Source organism: Auxenochlorella protothecoides, assembly GCF_000733215.1.
Source record: "Auxenochlorella protothecoides strain 0710 unplaced genomic scaffold scaffold118, whole genome shotgun sequence".
In the NCBI taxonomy this organism is placed as follows: domain Eukaryota; kingdom Viridiplantae; phylum Chlorophyta; class Trebouxiophyceae; order Chlorellales; family Chlorellaceae; genus Auxenochlorella; species Auxenochlorella protothecoides.
In genome coordinates, this window is record NW_011934228.1 from 103,884 (window position 1) to 119,316 (window position 15,433).

Consider the following 15,433-nt stretch of genomic DNA (forward strand, 5'->3'; position numbering starts at 1 on the left):
CCATTCCCCCAGCCCCCATCCTCATCCCCCCCCTAAACAAAAAAACATACACTGACACAGGTACATGGCACGGGGCAGCCTGTTCAAGGTGATGCGGGCCAGCGCCGAGGGCCCGCTCCCCCTGCGCCTGGTGCGCACCGTGGCGGTGCAGGTGGCGCGCGGCATGGCCAGCCTGCACTCCCGCCCCCAGCCGCTGCTGCACCTGGACCTCAAGTCGCCCAACATCCTGCTGGACGACAAGTGGCGCGTGAAGATTGCCGACTTCGGCCTGGCCCGCCTCAAGGTACACGCGCATGTGACCCCGGGCGCGCCCTCGGGCACGCCCGAGTGGATGGCGCCCGAGGTCCTGCGCTCCGAGCCCTACGCGGAGGGCGCCGACGTGTACAGCTACGGCGTGGTGCTGTGGGAGATGCTGACGGGGCAGCAGCCCTGGGAGGGGCTGCTCCCCGTCCAGGTGGTGGGCGCGGTGGGGTTCCAGGGCAAGACTCTGCCCCCGCCCGCCACGGGCGACCCCTTCCTGGCCCGGGTCTGCGAGAGCTGCCTCAGCCAGCTGCCGGGCGCACGCCCCAGCTTCGACGCCATCCTGCAGGTGGGTGGGTGGGGGTTGGGGGTTGGAGGGTGGAGTGTGGGTTGGAGGGTGGAATGGGGGACGGCCTTGAGAAGCTCGCGGCCCGGTGAGGCCGAGTCGGACCCCCCTCCCTTCCCTCTGCTCTCATCACTCCCGGCCCGCTCGCACCCCCCTCCCACAGGAGCTGGAGCAGGAGTTTGCGCCCTCCGGCTACTCCAAGCTGAGCCACTCGCTGAGCGCCGCCGGCATGCACCTGCAGGCGCAGGGCGAGGGCCGCGACTCCGGCATGCGCACCGGGTCCACCATGCAGCGCGGCAGCTACGAGGAGGGTGCGCGCCCCACCACCAGCAGCACGCGCCCCTCCTTTTCGCTCCTGTCCAGCGCCGCCGGGGGCGTGCGCGGGTCCAGGGGGGACGCCTCCCTCCGCAGCTCCTTTGAGGGCGTGGGCGAGGGGCGGTCCCTGGACGCCGAGGCGGGGGAGGAGGCGGGGGGCGTCGGGGCGCCGGCGCCCGGCCGCGCGAGCCCGCGGTCGCCGCTGAAGTCGCTGCACCCTCAGGGTAGCATGACGAACGCGAGCCCGTTTGCACAGTAGCAGGAACCGTTTTACGGTGCTTGGTGGTCGCACCATGCCTTGGTACGAATATGGCATGCAGGCATGCCCCCACGACAGCTTTTTCCATCGAGTACCGCGTACACACCCAGACCCCGCCCCCCTTCCGTCCCCAGCCTCCCCACACGCCTTGGTGAACCCCCCCTCCCCAGCCACAGCCGGCCTGCATCCGCAAGGCATGGAATCCCTTCGTTGCATGCTTGAAGCGATCCGAGCATCACATGTATGTTTTGAGGTCTTGCACATACTCCATACTGAAATTCCATGCCATAATATACATCGCTGCATGCGCGCTGTAACCTTCCTTCCTGGTTGTGGGGAAGGTCGGGGTTGGGGAGGGTGAGCAGGTGGGACGGGTTTGAAAGGTCCACCATGGGATGCTGTGCATGGAGCGGACTTCTCCCCAGGAAACCCTCTCCCTGTGTGGTCCCAAACAACACCACATCCTCGCCATGCATGAGCTCGTCGGACGACTGATTTGTTCATTTTGAACCATCGGCACCATTCGATCTCTACTCGGTGCCGCACCTCGAGCTTACGCACAGCAGGACGGACACCAGGCTCCTCTTCCGGCGCACTGCTGGGCAGCGAGCTGTTCCACCGCCCATCACGGAGGTGCCTGGACATCGGATGCGGCTTGAGACGTAGCAAGGCGTAATGAGTGTCCTCCAACGCCTGCTCTTCGCTCGGTGAGAGGCACGGCGGTGGGTTGGGACCCCCTCCCCTGTGTGGTCCTCCAGCGCATGTTCGTGGGCCTCAGCTGGGCCGGCTCCATCAAGTCCTCACAACCCCACCCCAACCGCCCTCATCTTCAGTCCTGCCGCGGCCTACCCCACCCACGTGCCCCTGACCGGCCTGCAGCAGGGCGCACTGACGGTGCTCAGCGCGCTTGGCGCGCTGGCCTCCCCCCGGCGCGCCGACCTGGTGGCCGCCGTGGGCGAGACCAGCGCCGGCCCCGCGCTGGCCGCGCTGCGCCGACGCATGACCCTGGACCCCCGCGGCGCCGACATCCTGGCGGAGAGGCCACGCGTGACCGATGCGCTGTTGCGGCGCGCGGCGGCCCTGCCGCCCGACACCTTTGGTGGGGCCTACGCCGCCTTCATGGGCACGCGCGGCTTCTCGGCCGACGAGCGGCCGCCCGTGCGCTTCGTGGCCGACGCCGAGCTGGCCTACATCGTCACACGGGCGCGGGAGGTGCACGACTTCTGGCACGTCCTCTTTGGCTGCCACACCAACGTGCAGGGGGAGGTGGCACTCAAGGCGGTGGAGTTCCTGCAGGTGAGGGGCGGTGCGGGTGGGGTGTCGATAGAGGGAAGGGCTCGTAGAGGTCGCAGCTGCGCCAGACGGGGCGCATGTCAGAGAGTCGGAGCATGCTCGGAGACTTGCCATCCGGCCAACCCTCCCCGGAGTGGCGCGCAAAATTGTCATGCTGTGCGACATCAACCATCGCAGACCGGCCTGCCCATGACGGCGCTCGCGGTGGTGGCGGGGGAGCTGCGCCTGCCCGCCGAGCAGAGAGCCGAGCTGAACAGGACCTACCTGCCGTGGGCGCTGCAGGCGGGCGCCCAGGCCGCAGACCTCATGTGCATTCCCTACGAGAAGCACCTGGAGGTGTGTGTGGGAGGTTGTTGATTGGCACTGGAGGCACCGGGCTGGGGACGGGGTGACCCTGAGCAGGCAATGCAAGGTCCAAGATCGCCGCCAGGTCTGCCATCAACCTCTAGGAGCTCCTCCTCCCTTCACACAGGACAACCTGGACGAGCTACGGCGCAGGTACCGCATCATCATCGCCCCGGCCACTGCCGGTGCGGCAGCCAGAGCCGGCTCTCCTACGCCGCCCCTGGGCGCTGCTCCCCCCGGATTTGAGGGGCTTGGCCCTGGTGTTGAGGGCGGCACTGCAGCCCAGCTGCACGAGACCAGCGGTCGACTGGGTCCTGTGTGAGGCCCTGAGCCGCACCATTATCTGCCCCGATCATTAAAGTTTGCAGAGGGCACTGAAACGCATGCAGACCAGTTTCCTGTGGAGTGCAGCGGTGGAACCGAATCCCACCATCAAGGGGAGACATGGCAAGCTCTGAGCATGCGGAGGCAAGGCCCAGTCTCTCACTTCCCCACGGCAGAGGCCAGAATCTGCCCGCCAAACACAAACAGGGCAAACTGCGGGACCAGGTTGGTGACGAAGGCCAGGCCCGCCACCCCCAGGAAGGCTATTTGCTGGAGGGGCAGCTTGCCCTCGCGCAGCCCCTGCACCAGCTGCCACCCAGCTCCCCCGGCAAAGGCCGCCACGGCCCAGTGGAAGCCGAAGCCGGAGTAGATGGCAAACGCGAGGGTGGGCAGCCAGAGCAGGGTGGGACCCTGTGATGACGAAAAGAATGAAGGATGGGACATGGATGAGTCCGGAGTTCATGTCCAAGCAACAGCAAGCGTGCGTGCCGGCAGGTCACGGAGAATCCTTCCACGTGTGCAACAACAGCTGGGCAAACGCGCTTTCAGCTGCCTTGTGCCGGCAAAGCTGCCCGCTCACGCGTTCTCACCGGCAGCCTGTAGGACAGGAAGACGCCAAAGAGAGCTGTGGCCACATTGAGTGGGGAGAGGAAGGACCCCAGGCCCCCCATCGCCTGCACTGCCAGGTAGGCCGGCCCGATGACCGTGCCCACGCCATCAAACTCCAACTGAGGGTGGAGGGAAGAGATGGGCAGGGTAGGAGATCCGCGGGTATCTGGGGTGTTCTTGCCCTTCCACACCGTCCTGGCATGAACACATGAACATGCCCTCCCCCGCACTCCCACCCCTGCGGGCACCTTGCGATTGAAGAGGGACGTCCCTGCGTACAACAACGTGTACCAAGCCAGCAGGTTGAAGAGAAGGCTGGAGTCAGGCACAAAGGGGAGAGGGTTGTGGGTGATCTTGGGCAGCACCTGGAAAGCGGTGAATGCCACCGTCGTGACCCAAGATGGCAGGTTAGAGACCGCGCGGTAAGTCTTCAGGGCGGCTGTCGCCTGCTCCACCCCAGGAATCTTGGCAGTGGGCTTGATGGGTACTTGGCGACGGACGCGAGGAGGGATGGTGCGGCCTGGGGCGACAGATTGGAAGGCCTTGCCCCGGTAGAATTGTGCTCGGGGGGCAGAAAGCTGCATGGTTATCTGTTGCTTTATTCAAGGTGGATGGACGAAGTGTTTCCCTCCTCGGGTGGAGAGTACGACCGAAAGGGTGGGTACTTAAAACAGAGCAATGCGCCGACTCGAGGCCAGAATATTTCACAGAAGTAATAAATGCTGATAGCAGGATCAGTTGTTAACGGTGGATTTGCTTTAAGCACAGTACCTCCTTAAAAATTGGGAAGTGTGCGGAACCACGGGCACGGGGGCAGCATCTCCTCAGCTTCGGCTGATCAATGCCCGGTTGGATCCGCGCTCCTCCCCCCGACAGATGCAATGGATGCATCAGGTAATCAGGAATGCTGATGGGCAACCATCACAGCAAAGAATCGACCGATGTCAATAAACTCATGCAAGTTGTTGAAATTAGATCAGCTCTCAGCTAAGCTAGACGTGCATCGAGCGACGAGGCGGGCACCCTTCCTTCACTAGGGGTGCAGCCTGCGCCTTCAGATTGGGCGATCTCACGCTGGCAGACGAACTCGAATCACTACGGCAGCAGCTTGCGGCGGAACAGCGGGCTAGGCGGGAGGCGGAGCTGCAGGCCGAGTCGAGCAAACAAGCTCAGCTCCGACTCCAGGTAATAGACGTGCATTCAGGGTGTCGGGAGGAGGGGCATCGTGGCCAAGAGGGAGGTCATGATCATGCCTGCGGGAGTATGATGCGTTATTCAGAGCGAGATGTAGTGCCCCCAGCCTGCCCCAAGACGAAGCTGCTGCCGGTTGGTGGCCCCTCTTCCCACACAATTCTGCCCCTGCTCGATCCACCAACCTCTGCAACAAAATTCCACACTCCAGGCTGCTCGGGATGAGCTGGCGGCCCGTCTCCTGAACGAGCAGCGGCATGCTCTGGACCTGGAGGAGGACCTCGCCTCCCTGGAGGGTCAGCGTGGAGGGGAGGGTGATGGACGTGCCGAAGGCCGCGTCACTGCCCAGAGCCCGGCCGCAGTGGCGCCCAGCAAGATAGTGGGCCTGCAGGAGCGGGTGGCGGCCCTGAAGGCGGGGCGGGACCGGCTGATCTCGGCGCTGGACACCCAGGCCGCGGAGGTGGAGAGGCTGCAGTCGCTCAACGCCGCATTGGCCGAGGTGGGGGGCCGTTGGGGGTGTCGGGGCTTGGCGCGGTGAGCTGGTCAGGTGACAGGCACCTGTGAGAGACTGGGGCGGTGCGAGACCACTGCGCAGAGCCCTGTGTGAACCGGGCGGGGCCTGGCACAAATCGGCCCGGGTCTCCCTTGTCTGTGAGTTTGGCTGGAATCGGGGCGGGCGCCGCCGGCCTGGGCCCATGACAACACACCGCGCCTCTCGCCCCACGACAGGCGCTGCAGGCGTCGCAGCGCACCGCCGCGGAGTGGGAGCGGCAGGCGCTGGCCGGGCTGGAGCACGCCGCGCGGCTCAAGGACCTGCTGGAGGAGAGCGCGGCATGGTCCGCAGGTGCAAGTCCGGCCTCCCCCCGCTCCGACGCGCAGCAGCGCCTGCTGGAGGAAAGCGCGGCGAGGGCGGCCCTGGAGGTCCAGGTGCAGGGACTCAGTGCCACCCTGGCGCAGGCCGCGCTGGCATCAGGCCAGATGGAGAGGGGGGTGCTGCCCGTGCTGATGCACGTTGAGGCGGAGCTGCAGTGCCTGCTGGCGCGCGGCGCCGGGGTGGAGGCAGGGTAGCGCCGCTGGTGGGAGAGGGGTGCTCGAACCTACGGCGTGCGCCATGCCAGGTGCAGCTGGAGCTCGCAGCGGCCGATACCTGGATGTAACGAGCCACAGTCCGGGGGAAAGAGGGTGTGAGTGTGCAAAAGAGCGATTCCATCCAACCCTTGGTGTGAAGATGTGAGGGCACGCACCGAAGCTAGTACTGCATCGCCATCTGCAGCATGGGACGGGGTTCCAGGGGCGGGCTAATGTGTTCACGACACGAGACCCCAGGACCTTGCATAAGTTATCAAATGGCATACTGGCCGACGTCAGCGATGATGAAGAATTTCAAAACAGAGAATGCACCAGTGGCGTTTCCGGCGACCGGAGCGCGCGGCCCGGCCCGGAGTGCGGTGTGGTTCCCACGGAGGCCTGCCACGTAAATCTCGAACTGCTGTCCTCCATCAGTCTGCACATCCTTGGAGGGATTGTACAGGGTTACAATTTTTTAATTTGCTGTGCGTTGCCAGCCATGGGATGTTGGAGGGTCATCCTCCTTGGCGTGCTTCTCGCTGGCGCTAGCGTGCGGGAGGCACAGGTGGGACGTCAAGGTCTTGCCTCGCGTGAGAAGCAGAGCTTCATGGAATTTTAGCTGACATATATCTCTCGGCATTGAAGCAAAGGAACAGCGCCACACCCACGCAGGCTGACTGCGACCCGAGGGTCGGATTCTACGCCTTGCCCACCCTCGAGTGAGCTTTCCGAGCAAGGGGGTTGCATGGCATGAGCCCGGTTCCACTGATTTCCTGTGTACCTGCAATGTATCTATGGATGGAACTGTATGGCCTACACGTTAGCGATCGGATGCTGGGCCAAGTCTGAACTCTTAGCTCTGAATTGACCTTGCTGACCGCACCACTCACCCTTCACTCCCTCCCAGATATCTCGGCACGCTATACTTGCTGGGCTCTGGAACATCTGAGGCTTACTGCCGGTGAGCCGTGGTCGCATGGACTCTGCAAATGCTGGCGGAGAAGGGCTCTGGTGGTCGGTGAACTCCGGCGGTTGGTGCTGGCCTGCTGAATGCTGAGGGCCCGGCGCCCAACCCCTCCCACCCTTACCCCTCCCACCCTTCCCCCTCCCACCCTTCCCCCTCCCACCCTCAACCCCTCCCACCCTAACACCCTCTAACCCCTCCCTCCCGGCCCCCTCCCCTTACAACCCCGCCTAGCTCAAAAGGATTTGATGGTGAAGTTGACGAGTTACGCTCAGGGATGTCTGTGAGATACCCATTCCCTAATTACACCATCAGCACAATAAATCCAACTGATCGTGAAATCTGCACGCCCACCGCACCTGATGGAGGCTGCTACTTTGTTGCGCTCGCCATCTGCTATCCCAAGGGAGTTGCTACCTGCGAGGCAGACCCAGATTTTGGGAACACAGGAAACAACAATGACGGGATGTTTAATTTTGGAAACAACAATGGTGGCAGCTTCAATCATGGTAGGTCGCAGTGGAGTGCCATCTTCATTTACCCATTGCCTGGAATGACGTGTGATTGATCAAGTCTGTTGGTCTGTTTCACCGCAGGAAACGGCAACATTGGCTCTCACAACAGGGGCAGCAACAACATTGGCAGCAATATCGTATGTAACAATTGGGCGTCAGATGCTCCATGCCCGATAGCAAACCTAAAAACAACTGAGACCATCACCTTGGCTGGCTATCCTCCACCCCCTCCTCCCCCGTCACCCCCGCCACCATCCCCGCCCCCTTCACAAGTGTGCGATCCCCGCAACCCCATCCTGGCTCTGCCCACAATAGAGTGAGTGGGTACCTCGGGGAGGGTAATACAGTGCGTAGTATGCAGCGGTCCTGGGACGATTGTGTTGGGGGACCCTCTCCCCTTCACTGTTGAGATCGTGCCACCCCCACAACTCCATTGCAACAGGTACCTGGGCAGCCTCTACCTGGCCTCCTCAACCGACCCAGACGCGTACTGCCGGTGGGTGCCTCAATGAGCTCTTTCTGAGGCCGGAGACAGATACATTGTTGGTGGTTTTGACTGCTGTAACCTAGCACTCCGTCACAAGGGCGGGGCATCATGTACCTTCTCAAGCCTTCCCCAGTAATTCCCAGACAGCCCCAACCCCCACCCCCAATAATGTGGCAGGAGGAAGGGGTACACAGCAGCAGGATATTGGGAGTCGGTCATAGTGACCCCAGATGCACCGTTCAGTCAGTTCCAGATCGCCACCCTCCAACCTGAGACGCTGGAAATCTGCACCCCCACTGAAGCATACCACTGTCCAGCCCTCACTGTGGTGGAGTGCCTTGCCAAGGGAGTGGCGAGATGCGTACAGGATGCGAATGGGAACCTGGGCAACGGCAACGTGGGATTTCACAACATCGGCCACAGCAATCAAGGCAGCTACAACAGGGGTGAGTTATCTGGCAATCACCCTGTACCGGCCTGCTTCCAAGTCTGCCCAGACCTGATCACCAGGCAAGCACTCACCATGCAGGCAGTCTGAACCTGGGAGATTACAACCGCGGAAACGGGAACTGGGGGACGAACATTGTGTGCAACGACTTAGTGGCTCAGGATGGAGCACAGTGCAGCATAGCGGCATTGAAAACGGTGGCCACTCTGGTCTTGTACCCTTATCCTCCTCCCTCCCCGCCCAATGTCCCATCCCCATCCCCGCCCACCCCAAATGTGTGCGACTCTCGCAATCCCATCCTGGCTCTGCCCACGATAGAGTGAGCGGGCAGCTCGCATGTTGCGACGCAGTGCACAGCATGCAACTGTCCTGGAATGGCGGAATAGCTGGGGTGAACATCCCTTAAAAAAGAGACCATACCATCTTCACAACCCTATTGCAACAGGTACCTGGGCACCCTATACCTCGTCTCCGCCACTGGCTTAGACACTTACTGCCGGTGGGTGCCTTTAAACTGGGTTTGGGGCCCAGACTCTAGCCAATCAGTTGTGCCCCCAGTTGCGAGGGCGGAAGACTACATCTTGAGGAAGGGCATGCGCCTTCTTTATCCACTTCCAGCCCTGTACTCCTTACTGCCTCACCTTTCCCTTCCCCCTTCCATGTGGCAGGTGGAAGGGGTACACAGGAGCAGGGTATTGGGAGATGCTCAACGTTGCCCCGGGTGCTCCGTTCAGTCAGTTCCAGATTGCCTCGCTCCACCCTGAGACGATGGAGATTTGCTCCCTAAACAAATCACGCTTCTGCCCAGCCCTCACTGTGGTCGAGTGCCTCGTCGAGGGCGGGGCAAGATGTGTACCAGATGAGAATGGGAACCTGGGCAACGGCAACGTGGGGTATCACAACATCGGGCACAACAATCGAGGCAATAACAACAGAGGTGAGTGAACCAGGGGGACATCTTTCTTCCGCCCCTTTCCAGCCAGACCCAGCCTGAGCCTCGAGCACATCATCACAATACAGGTAGTCAGAACAAAGGAGATTCCAACATCGGGAGCGGGAACACGGGATCGAACATCGTCTGCAACAACTTGATAGCTCAAGACGAAGCCCAGTGCAGCATAGCAGCATTGAAAACATCAGATACTCTGATCGTGTACCCTCATCCTCCACCCTCCCCTGCTGCCAGCCCTTCTCCAGCCCCTACCCCTGCCCCACACCCCTCACCAGTCACACCCGCGCCTGCCCCGGCAAGTCCTCCGCCGGCCATCAGTCCCTCTCCAGCCGCACCCAGTCCAACCCCAGCACCAGCCTCCCCCCCTAGTCCTGGGGCCCCTCCACCTTCACCGGTGTCTCCACCCGTGGAACCGCCCTCGGTGTCCCATCCACCACCGTCACCATCACCTGCAGGGATGCCAAGCCCACCACCTGCCATCCCATCCCCGGCCCCTGTTGCGAGCCCACCGCCACCCTCTCCCATGCCATCAATGCCTCCCCCCTCTCCAGAGCCATTACCGCCCCCCCTCCCAAGCCATCACCGGACCCCTCTCCACAGCCATCGCTGCCGTCTCCCTCAAAGTCACCCCCGCCCCCCTCTCCCAAGCCATCACCGCCCCCCTCTCCAAAGCCATCGCCGCCGTCTCCCGCAAAGTCACCCCCGCCCCCCTCTCCCAAACCATCACCGCCACCTTCCGCCAAGAAGCCGCCACCACCCTTCCCCAGGCGATCGCCACCTCCTCCGAGCAGGAAGCCACCACCCCCTTCTCGCAAGCCGCCATCTCCACCGCCCATCAAGAAAAACCCACCCCCTTCCCGTAAGTCCACACCCTCGCCTCCGATCAAGAAGCCTCCTTCAGCCCCCAGGAGACCCCCTCCACCCTCCAAAGGGAAGGCATCATCCCCTTCAACAAGGAGATCCTCACCACCTCCGCCAGTGAGGAGCCTGCTACCTCCTGCAAGAAAGCCTTCGCCCCCTTCCATCAAAAATCCTCCTCGCGCCAGAGGCAGATAATTCTGCCGTCTCTCGTCAGAAATTAGTCCTCCTTCGCCCTTGGCGGCATCCTCAGCCCTTCGCAGAGGGCTCGACCCTCCCCTGCGTCGAGAATGAACCTTCGTACTGACCAAGGGGTTGCCATCGTGCACCACAGGAAGACCCCCGCCAGAACCAGAGGTCTTATGTTCCATTCGACTAGTAAAGGCCGTTTGAAATGTGGAAGAAGAGACGGTCCTCCTTTAGAACAAATTTGTGTCTCTCTTGCAATGGTATGATGAAAGCTTCTCCAGTCTCACGCAAGTACCTGCCTTGTTTGATGGTTCCATGCAGGAAGGACTGCTTGTTGAAGGGATGTCACTGGCCGGATCGTTCCCTCTTTCTCTCCTGTACCCATGCACTACGCAGTGCTCTCGCCGCCCGTCCACTGCTGTGAAATCCAGTCTCCACACTGCATGTGGAGATTTGGATGTGATGGCCCTCATTCAGATCGCCTATACCAGTGCATGTTGCAGGGATTCTCATGGTCTTCACTAGGACAGCATCCATTCCCAAGAGTGTATTTAACGGGCAAGAGCAAGATAGCATTTAGGAGTGTCGGCATGGAACTTGAGGCTCATGGTCTTGCTGGGATGTCACTGTGTGCTTACAGTAAGATTAAGGGTGGCCACATGGATGGGCATTCAATTTAGGATGCATGCAGGGTCAGGTGGATCAGTACGCCGACTCACAAGCATAGGTGACGATGGAATTCAGGCACAGAAGGCGAAGAACTTGCTGTTATATAGTACATGAGGTAAGAGTCTTCTACCAGTTCAGGGTCAGGACATTTGAGCTCCCACTTCCACCCTGTACGCCCACAACTGGGGCATAGGACGCTAATGCTGCTGCGTCACTGTCCAGCTGCTTGTCCCAACTGGTTGGGCTACCACTGTTAGGAGTGGAAGTCGCATCGATCGCGGCACCACCGACCGTGAAGAAAATGTAGTTGATGCTGCTCGGAGAGACATTCCCAGCTTCCGCCGTGAATGTGAAGTCATAATCGTCTCGGATAATGCTTCCAGTCATGGACCCCAATGATGATGGTGGTGGTGGGAGGGATGCAGGTGGGGGTGGTGAAGGGTTGAGCAGGGTCAGCGGGACCACTTTTTTGAGGAGAGGACCAGCTGTGTAGAAAAATGCGAAGCCAAATGATTAAATATCCATATTTGCCGCATCCATGGACCCCCTTGTGAGGGTAGTGGTGGCGGATGTTGGGTTGTTCTGATCTACGGATTCGAGTCGAGCCAACAGGGCTGAGTACATGGTGCATGTGATCTGGGCGGGAATATACCCCCCCAGTGGTAACAACAAACGTGACGTCGACAAACCCATCTGCAGTTCCAGCGAATTGGATTGTGGCGGTCGTTGGTGGTGGTGGAGGCGGAGAAGGAGGGCTTGGTGGAGGTGGTGATGGCGATGGGCAGGGTGGGTTGGGTTGAGGAGGGGGGCTGGGTTGAGGAGGGGGGCTGGGTTGAGGAGGGGGGCTGGTTGAGGAGTGGGGCTGGGAGGAGGGGATCAGGGTGGAGGAGGGCTTGAGCTTGAGGGTGGGGGTGGAGATGTCTTCGCGGGTGGGGAAAAGACGTCTTAGTGGGAGCGGGGGAAGACGTCTTGGCAGGAGGGGATGGCGACTTCTTGGCGGGTGGAGGCGGCGACTTCTTGGCGGGTGGAGGTGTTGATTTCTTGGTGGGAGGCGGTGGAGACTTCTTGGCGGGAGGCGGTGGAAAGCCAAGCACCCATGCACGCTTGCGGAATACGAGCAGGCTGCAGTCGCTCACAATTATGCAATGCCTAGTCTTATTGAAGCAAGGATTGCTCATGCCGGAATTGTTGTCTCCCCAGTTGGCAGTGCCCACATTGGAGTTACCTGCAATAGGCAGCTCGGGTTTCCATGTGAGCCTGTTTCACCAAGAGTTGCAGCGGCTGTGCCCATCTTGAAAGTGAGTTTACACTCCAGTCCTTGCTCACCAATGTTGTAGTTCCCAACGTTCTTCGTGCCAAGGTTGTTCTTGCCCTTGTTGCCGGAGCCGATGTTGCCGTCACTGTCCGCCGTGCAAGGCTTCTGGCCCTCTTTGAGGCACTCCACATTCACAATCATCTTCGTGGAACTGGGTGTCAGGATCTCCAGGGTGCTCACCCGCACGGCCGACATCGACAGCCCCATGATGTGAAGGGTGGTGGTGCGGACGGTCCCCGCCTTGCTGAAGCCCTCATGCCTGCATGCCATGGGGATCTGGGTTGGTATGTGCCAGTCAGATTTTTCATGAGCTATCAGGTCTGCAACATGGTGCTTACTCTGGGCTGGCGCATTGATCTGCGAACACTTGGCTTGGTGCACAACCTCACGAGCGTTACTCACTTGCAAACGGCATCTGCGCTGTCCTCGCTCACGAAATGCACGCGGGGTCCAAGGCTGCGAGGAGTCGAGTGTGTGCAGAACCATGGAGATATGACCAGGTACGGCCGTTTATCAACAATCCGATATAGATGCACATATTTGCATGCCTGACGAGGGGAGCAATTTTGCGGGGTCCCACAGAAAATGGGTCGGACGTCTGTCCACCGGCATCACGTGCTGGAGAGGGGTCGGACGGAGCCGTCGCTAGATCCGTACGGATTCCTTCCCGATAAGCACAGCACTCGGCTCACATGACCCTGGGTAGCGGGACGAATGTGGAGCTTCAGGTGGCCTGCTCTCAGGAAGGAAAGGATGTGGGGCGAGTGAATCGGGGGCAAGTAGTTGCAGCTGACGCGGGGTCGGCATCGATTCGAGTGTACCCACGCTCACCGCGAAGACCCATCTGGCCAGCAGCAGCAGCATCCCACTCAGGAAAGCGAGGCTCTTGGCCGCCGGAGCCATCCTCCACCTTGCGGCAGTCTCACTAAACCGCCGGCGGGGTTCGCCTGCGTATGGAGTATAGTGAAGCCTTTGCTCGACTGTACGCTCAGAGTCTTGCGTCACTCTCGAGTTCTAAAATCTTGCATATCAGGGATCCTGGCTCCGTGTATCGGCATTTTCGTTTCAGTCTGTGTTACCGGAGTGGGAGCTGTATGGCTATGGAGTGTCCGTGGCGGTAATCCGGAGGACCCTCGCCGGTCCAGACATACACTGTTGTATACCATTGAGGGTATGACGAAATGCAATCTTTTCAGGTTCCGTTTCAAAGGGTATCAAACCATTGAGTCCCCAGAGCCTGGCGGACGTGCTGTCATCTCTCCTCCCCATGCGGAATACATCCCTTTGGCATGACCGCTCTGGACCCCTCAACTCCTCAACTCGCGTCAGCCATGGCAGCTGTCACGTACAAACGTAACAAGGATGGGAACCAGCGATTTATGATACCTCACATCACCATATGCTCGGGGGTTTTGGATGATGTATTACACAAGGGCAAGGTCCTCATCAAATGCAACGATGGGCAGGCCTTAAATCGGGCGCAAAGCTGTACTGAGGTTGACCTGATGGCTGAGGAGGATGTCTCCAGTAGCCTCAAGAATCTAGAGGGAAGGAGGGACAGTAATAGTTTGCAGATAAACGGCGAGTGGAGTCAGCCTGGTACAAGACCTGAGGATGCTTGTGAATCAAGCAAGGAGTAAACTTCATGGAAACCACCTGGCCCCACAGCAGCATGCTTGCTGCATTTGTACCCTGATGGGCTGAGAGCAGGGGCCCTGACGTCAGTCGGAAACTTCGGGTGAACGAGTTAAGAATTGGAAACCCCGCAATCCGAACAAGGGCTAGGGTTTGGCTTTTGCGAAACCCTGCACAGCCCGGCACGTGCGGGGCCATCTCGATGCGGGGCCAATGTGCTGGCCCACCACATGGCATGTGGGTCCAAGCCCAGAACATGACTCGGTGAAAGCTTGCTCATCGTGCTACGGAGGTCCAGGTCAGCCTGGTTGCCCAGCGCAATGTCGCCCGGGGGAGGCAACCCCCGCCCTGTTCCGACGGAGCTGGTGCTCTACACCGACATCTTCTACCTAGGGACCCTGGAGGAATCCATCGGGGACATCCGGGGTGCCTGCATTGTTGTGCGGGGCAACCTCATCGAGTGGGTGGGGCCGGAGACCGACTGCCCCCCCGAGCTCCGGCTGGAGGCCACCAGGGTTGTGAGCCTGGCGGACCAGGTGGTCATTCCCGGCCTGGTCAACACCCACCATCACATGTACCAGACATTGACCCGCTGCGTCGCTCAGGTCCGTCACCGTCCCGGAGGCAGCATGTCTGACGATGTTGCCCTGGGGATCAATAAGGGCAGTGCATGCCTGGCCACGCGCCGCAGCCATGGCCCGCCCACCACCCAGCACCACCCCCCCCCACCCACGGAGCAGGACTCTGCCCTGTTTGGGTGGCTCACCAGCCTCTACCCAGCTTGGAGCACCATGACGGTACGTGTGGACATGCCCTGCCCCAATGATGCCAGACGCCACCAGAACTCCTCGCTCCATGTGCCACACCGCGTGCTCATATCACCAGGGCGAGGATGTGTACGTCTCTGCCAAGCTCGCCATGGTGGAGCTGCTCCTGAGCGGCTGCACCACCAGCTCAGACCATCTGTACATCTACCCCAACGTGAGTGCATGGTGGGGGAGGGGGGAAACAATGCTCTCCCTCTGGGTGCACGGCGAAGAACTGTGCACGGACTGCGCTCCACAGCTCGCACCTCCATCCATCCAGCCCCCATCATCCCCCACCCTGCAACCCAATCCAGGATGTCATGCTGGATGACACCATCCGGGCAGCTCGAGAGGTGGGCCTCCGGTTCCACCCCACCCGCGGCATCATGACACTGGGCAAGAGCCAAGGTGTGTGACTGACTTCTTGCTGTGAGGGGGGTGGGGGGCCCTGGGCTGGTCCTCTGACCTGCACGGGAGCTGACGATTTGTGCCCGTTGGGGGAGTGAGCGTGCTGCCATGCCTGCATGGCCTCACTGTCCAGCCCAGTCCGCTCATTCTCAAACCAAGCACTGCAGAAACCCTACAATGTCTCAAGCTGCATAGCG

The 15,433-nt window shown here is 60.8% G+C and overlaps 5 protein-coding genes across 5 annotated transcripts in view; 4 read left to right on the plus strand and 1 right to left on the minus strand.

Annotated features, from left to right (window-relative positions):
* F751_0896 (Ubiquinone biosynthesis protein COQ4-like protein, mitochondrial) overlaps window positions 1-3,120 on the plus strand; it is a gene marked incomplete at both ends in the record, with an annotated part of 5,221 nt that extends 2,101 nt beyond the window's left edge. Inside the window, 5 exons of the mRNA XM_011399949.1 lie at window positions 61-589; window positions 750-1,024; window positions 1,994-2,456; window positions 2,631-2,789; window positions 2,926-3,120. Of these exons, the coding sequence (XP_011398251.1) occupies window positions 61-589; window positions 750-1,024; window positions 1,994-2,456; window positions 2,631-2,789; window positions 2,926-3,120 (1,621 nt within the window). The remainder of the gene's footprint in view (window positions 1-60; window positions 590-749; window positions 1,025-1,993; window positions 2,457-2,630; window positions 2,790-2,925) is intronic.
* A 122-nt stretch (window positions 3,121-3,242) lies between these two features.
* On the plus strand, window positions 3,243-3,539 carry F751_0897 (hypothetical protein; the record flags this gene model as incomplete). The annotated part of the gene is made up of 1 exon (XM_011399950.1): window positions 3,243-3,539. The coding sequence occupies one exon, from the start codon at window positions 3,243-3,245 to the stop codon at window positions 3,537-3,539; it is 297 nt and encodes a 98-aa protein (XP_011398252.1).
* Window positions 3,282-4,315, minus strand: F751_0898 (hypothetical protein; the record flags this gene model as incomplete). The annotated part of the gene is made up of 3 exons (XM_011399951.1): window positions 3,282-3,533; window positions 3,713-3,850; window positions 3,980-4,315. The coding sequence occupies 3 exons, from the start codon at window positions 4,313-4,315 to the stop codon at window positions 3,282-3,284; spliced, it is 726 nt and encodes a 241-aa protein (XP_011398253.1).
* Window positions 4,316-4,994: 679 nt separating this feature from the next.
* On the plus strand, window positions 4,995-5,990 carry F751_0899 (hypothetical protein; the record flags this gene model as incomplete). Its single annotated transcript, XM_011399952.1, has 3 exons — window positions 4,995-5,057; window positions 5,134-5,421; window positions 5,652-5,990. 3 exons carry the CDS (start codon window positions 4,995-4,997, stop codon window positions 5,988-5,990), a joined length of 690 nt encoding a protein of 229 aa, XP_011398254.1.
* An 8,352-nt stretch (window positions 5,991-14,342) lies between these two features.
* The window catches only part of F751_0900 (5-methylthioadenosine/S-adenosylhomocysteine deaminase), a gene marked incomplete at both ends in the record, with an annotated part of 4,001 nt that continues 2,910 nt past the window's right edge, over window positions 14,343-15,433 (plus strand). Inside the window, 4 exons of the mRNA XM_011399953.1 lie at window positions 14,343-14,627; window positions 14,763-14,819; window positions 14,908-15,003; window positions 15,143-15,238. Of these exons, the coding sequence (XP_011398255.1) occupies window positions 14,343-14,627; window positions 14,763-14,819; window positions 14,908-15,003; window positions 15,143-15,238 (534 nt within the window). The remainder of the gene's footprint in view (window positions 14,628-14,762; window positions 14,820-14,907; window positions 15,004-15,142; window positions 15,239-15,433) is intronic.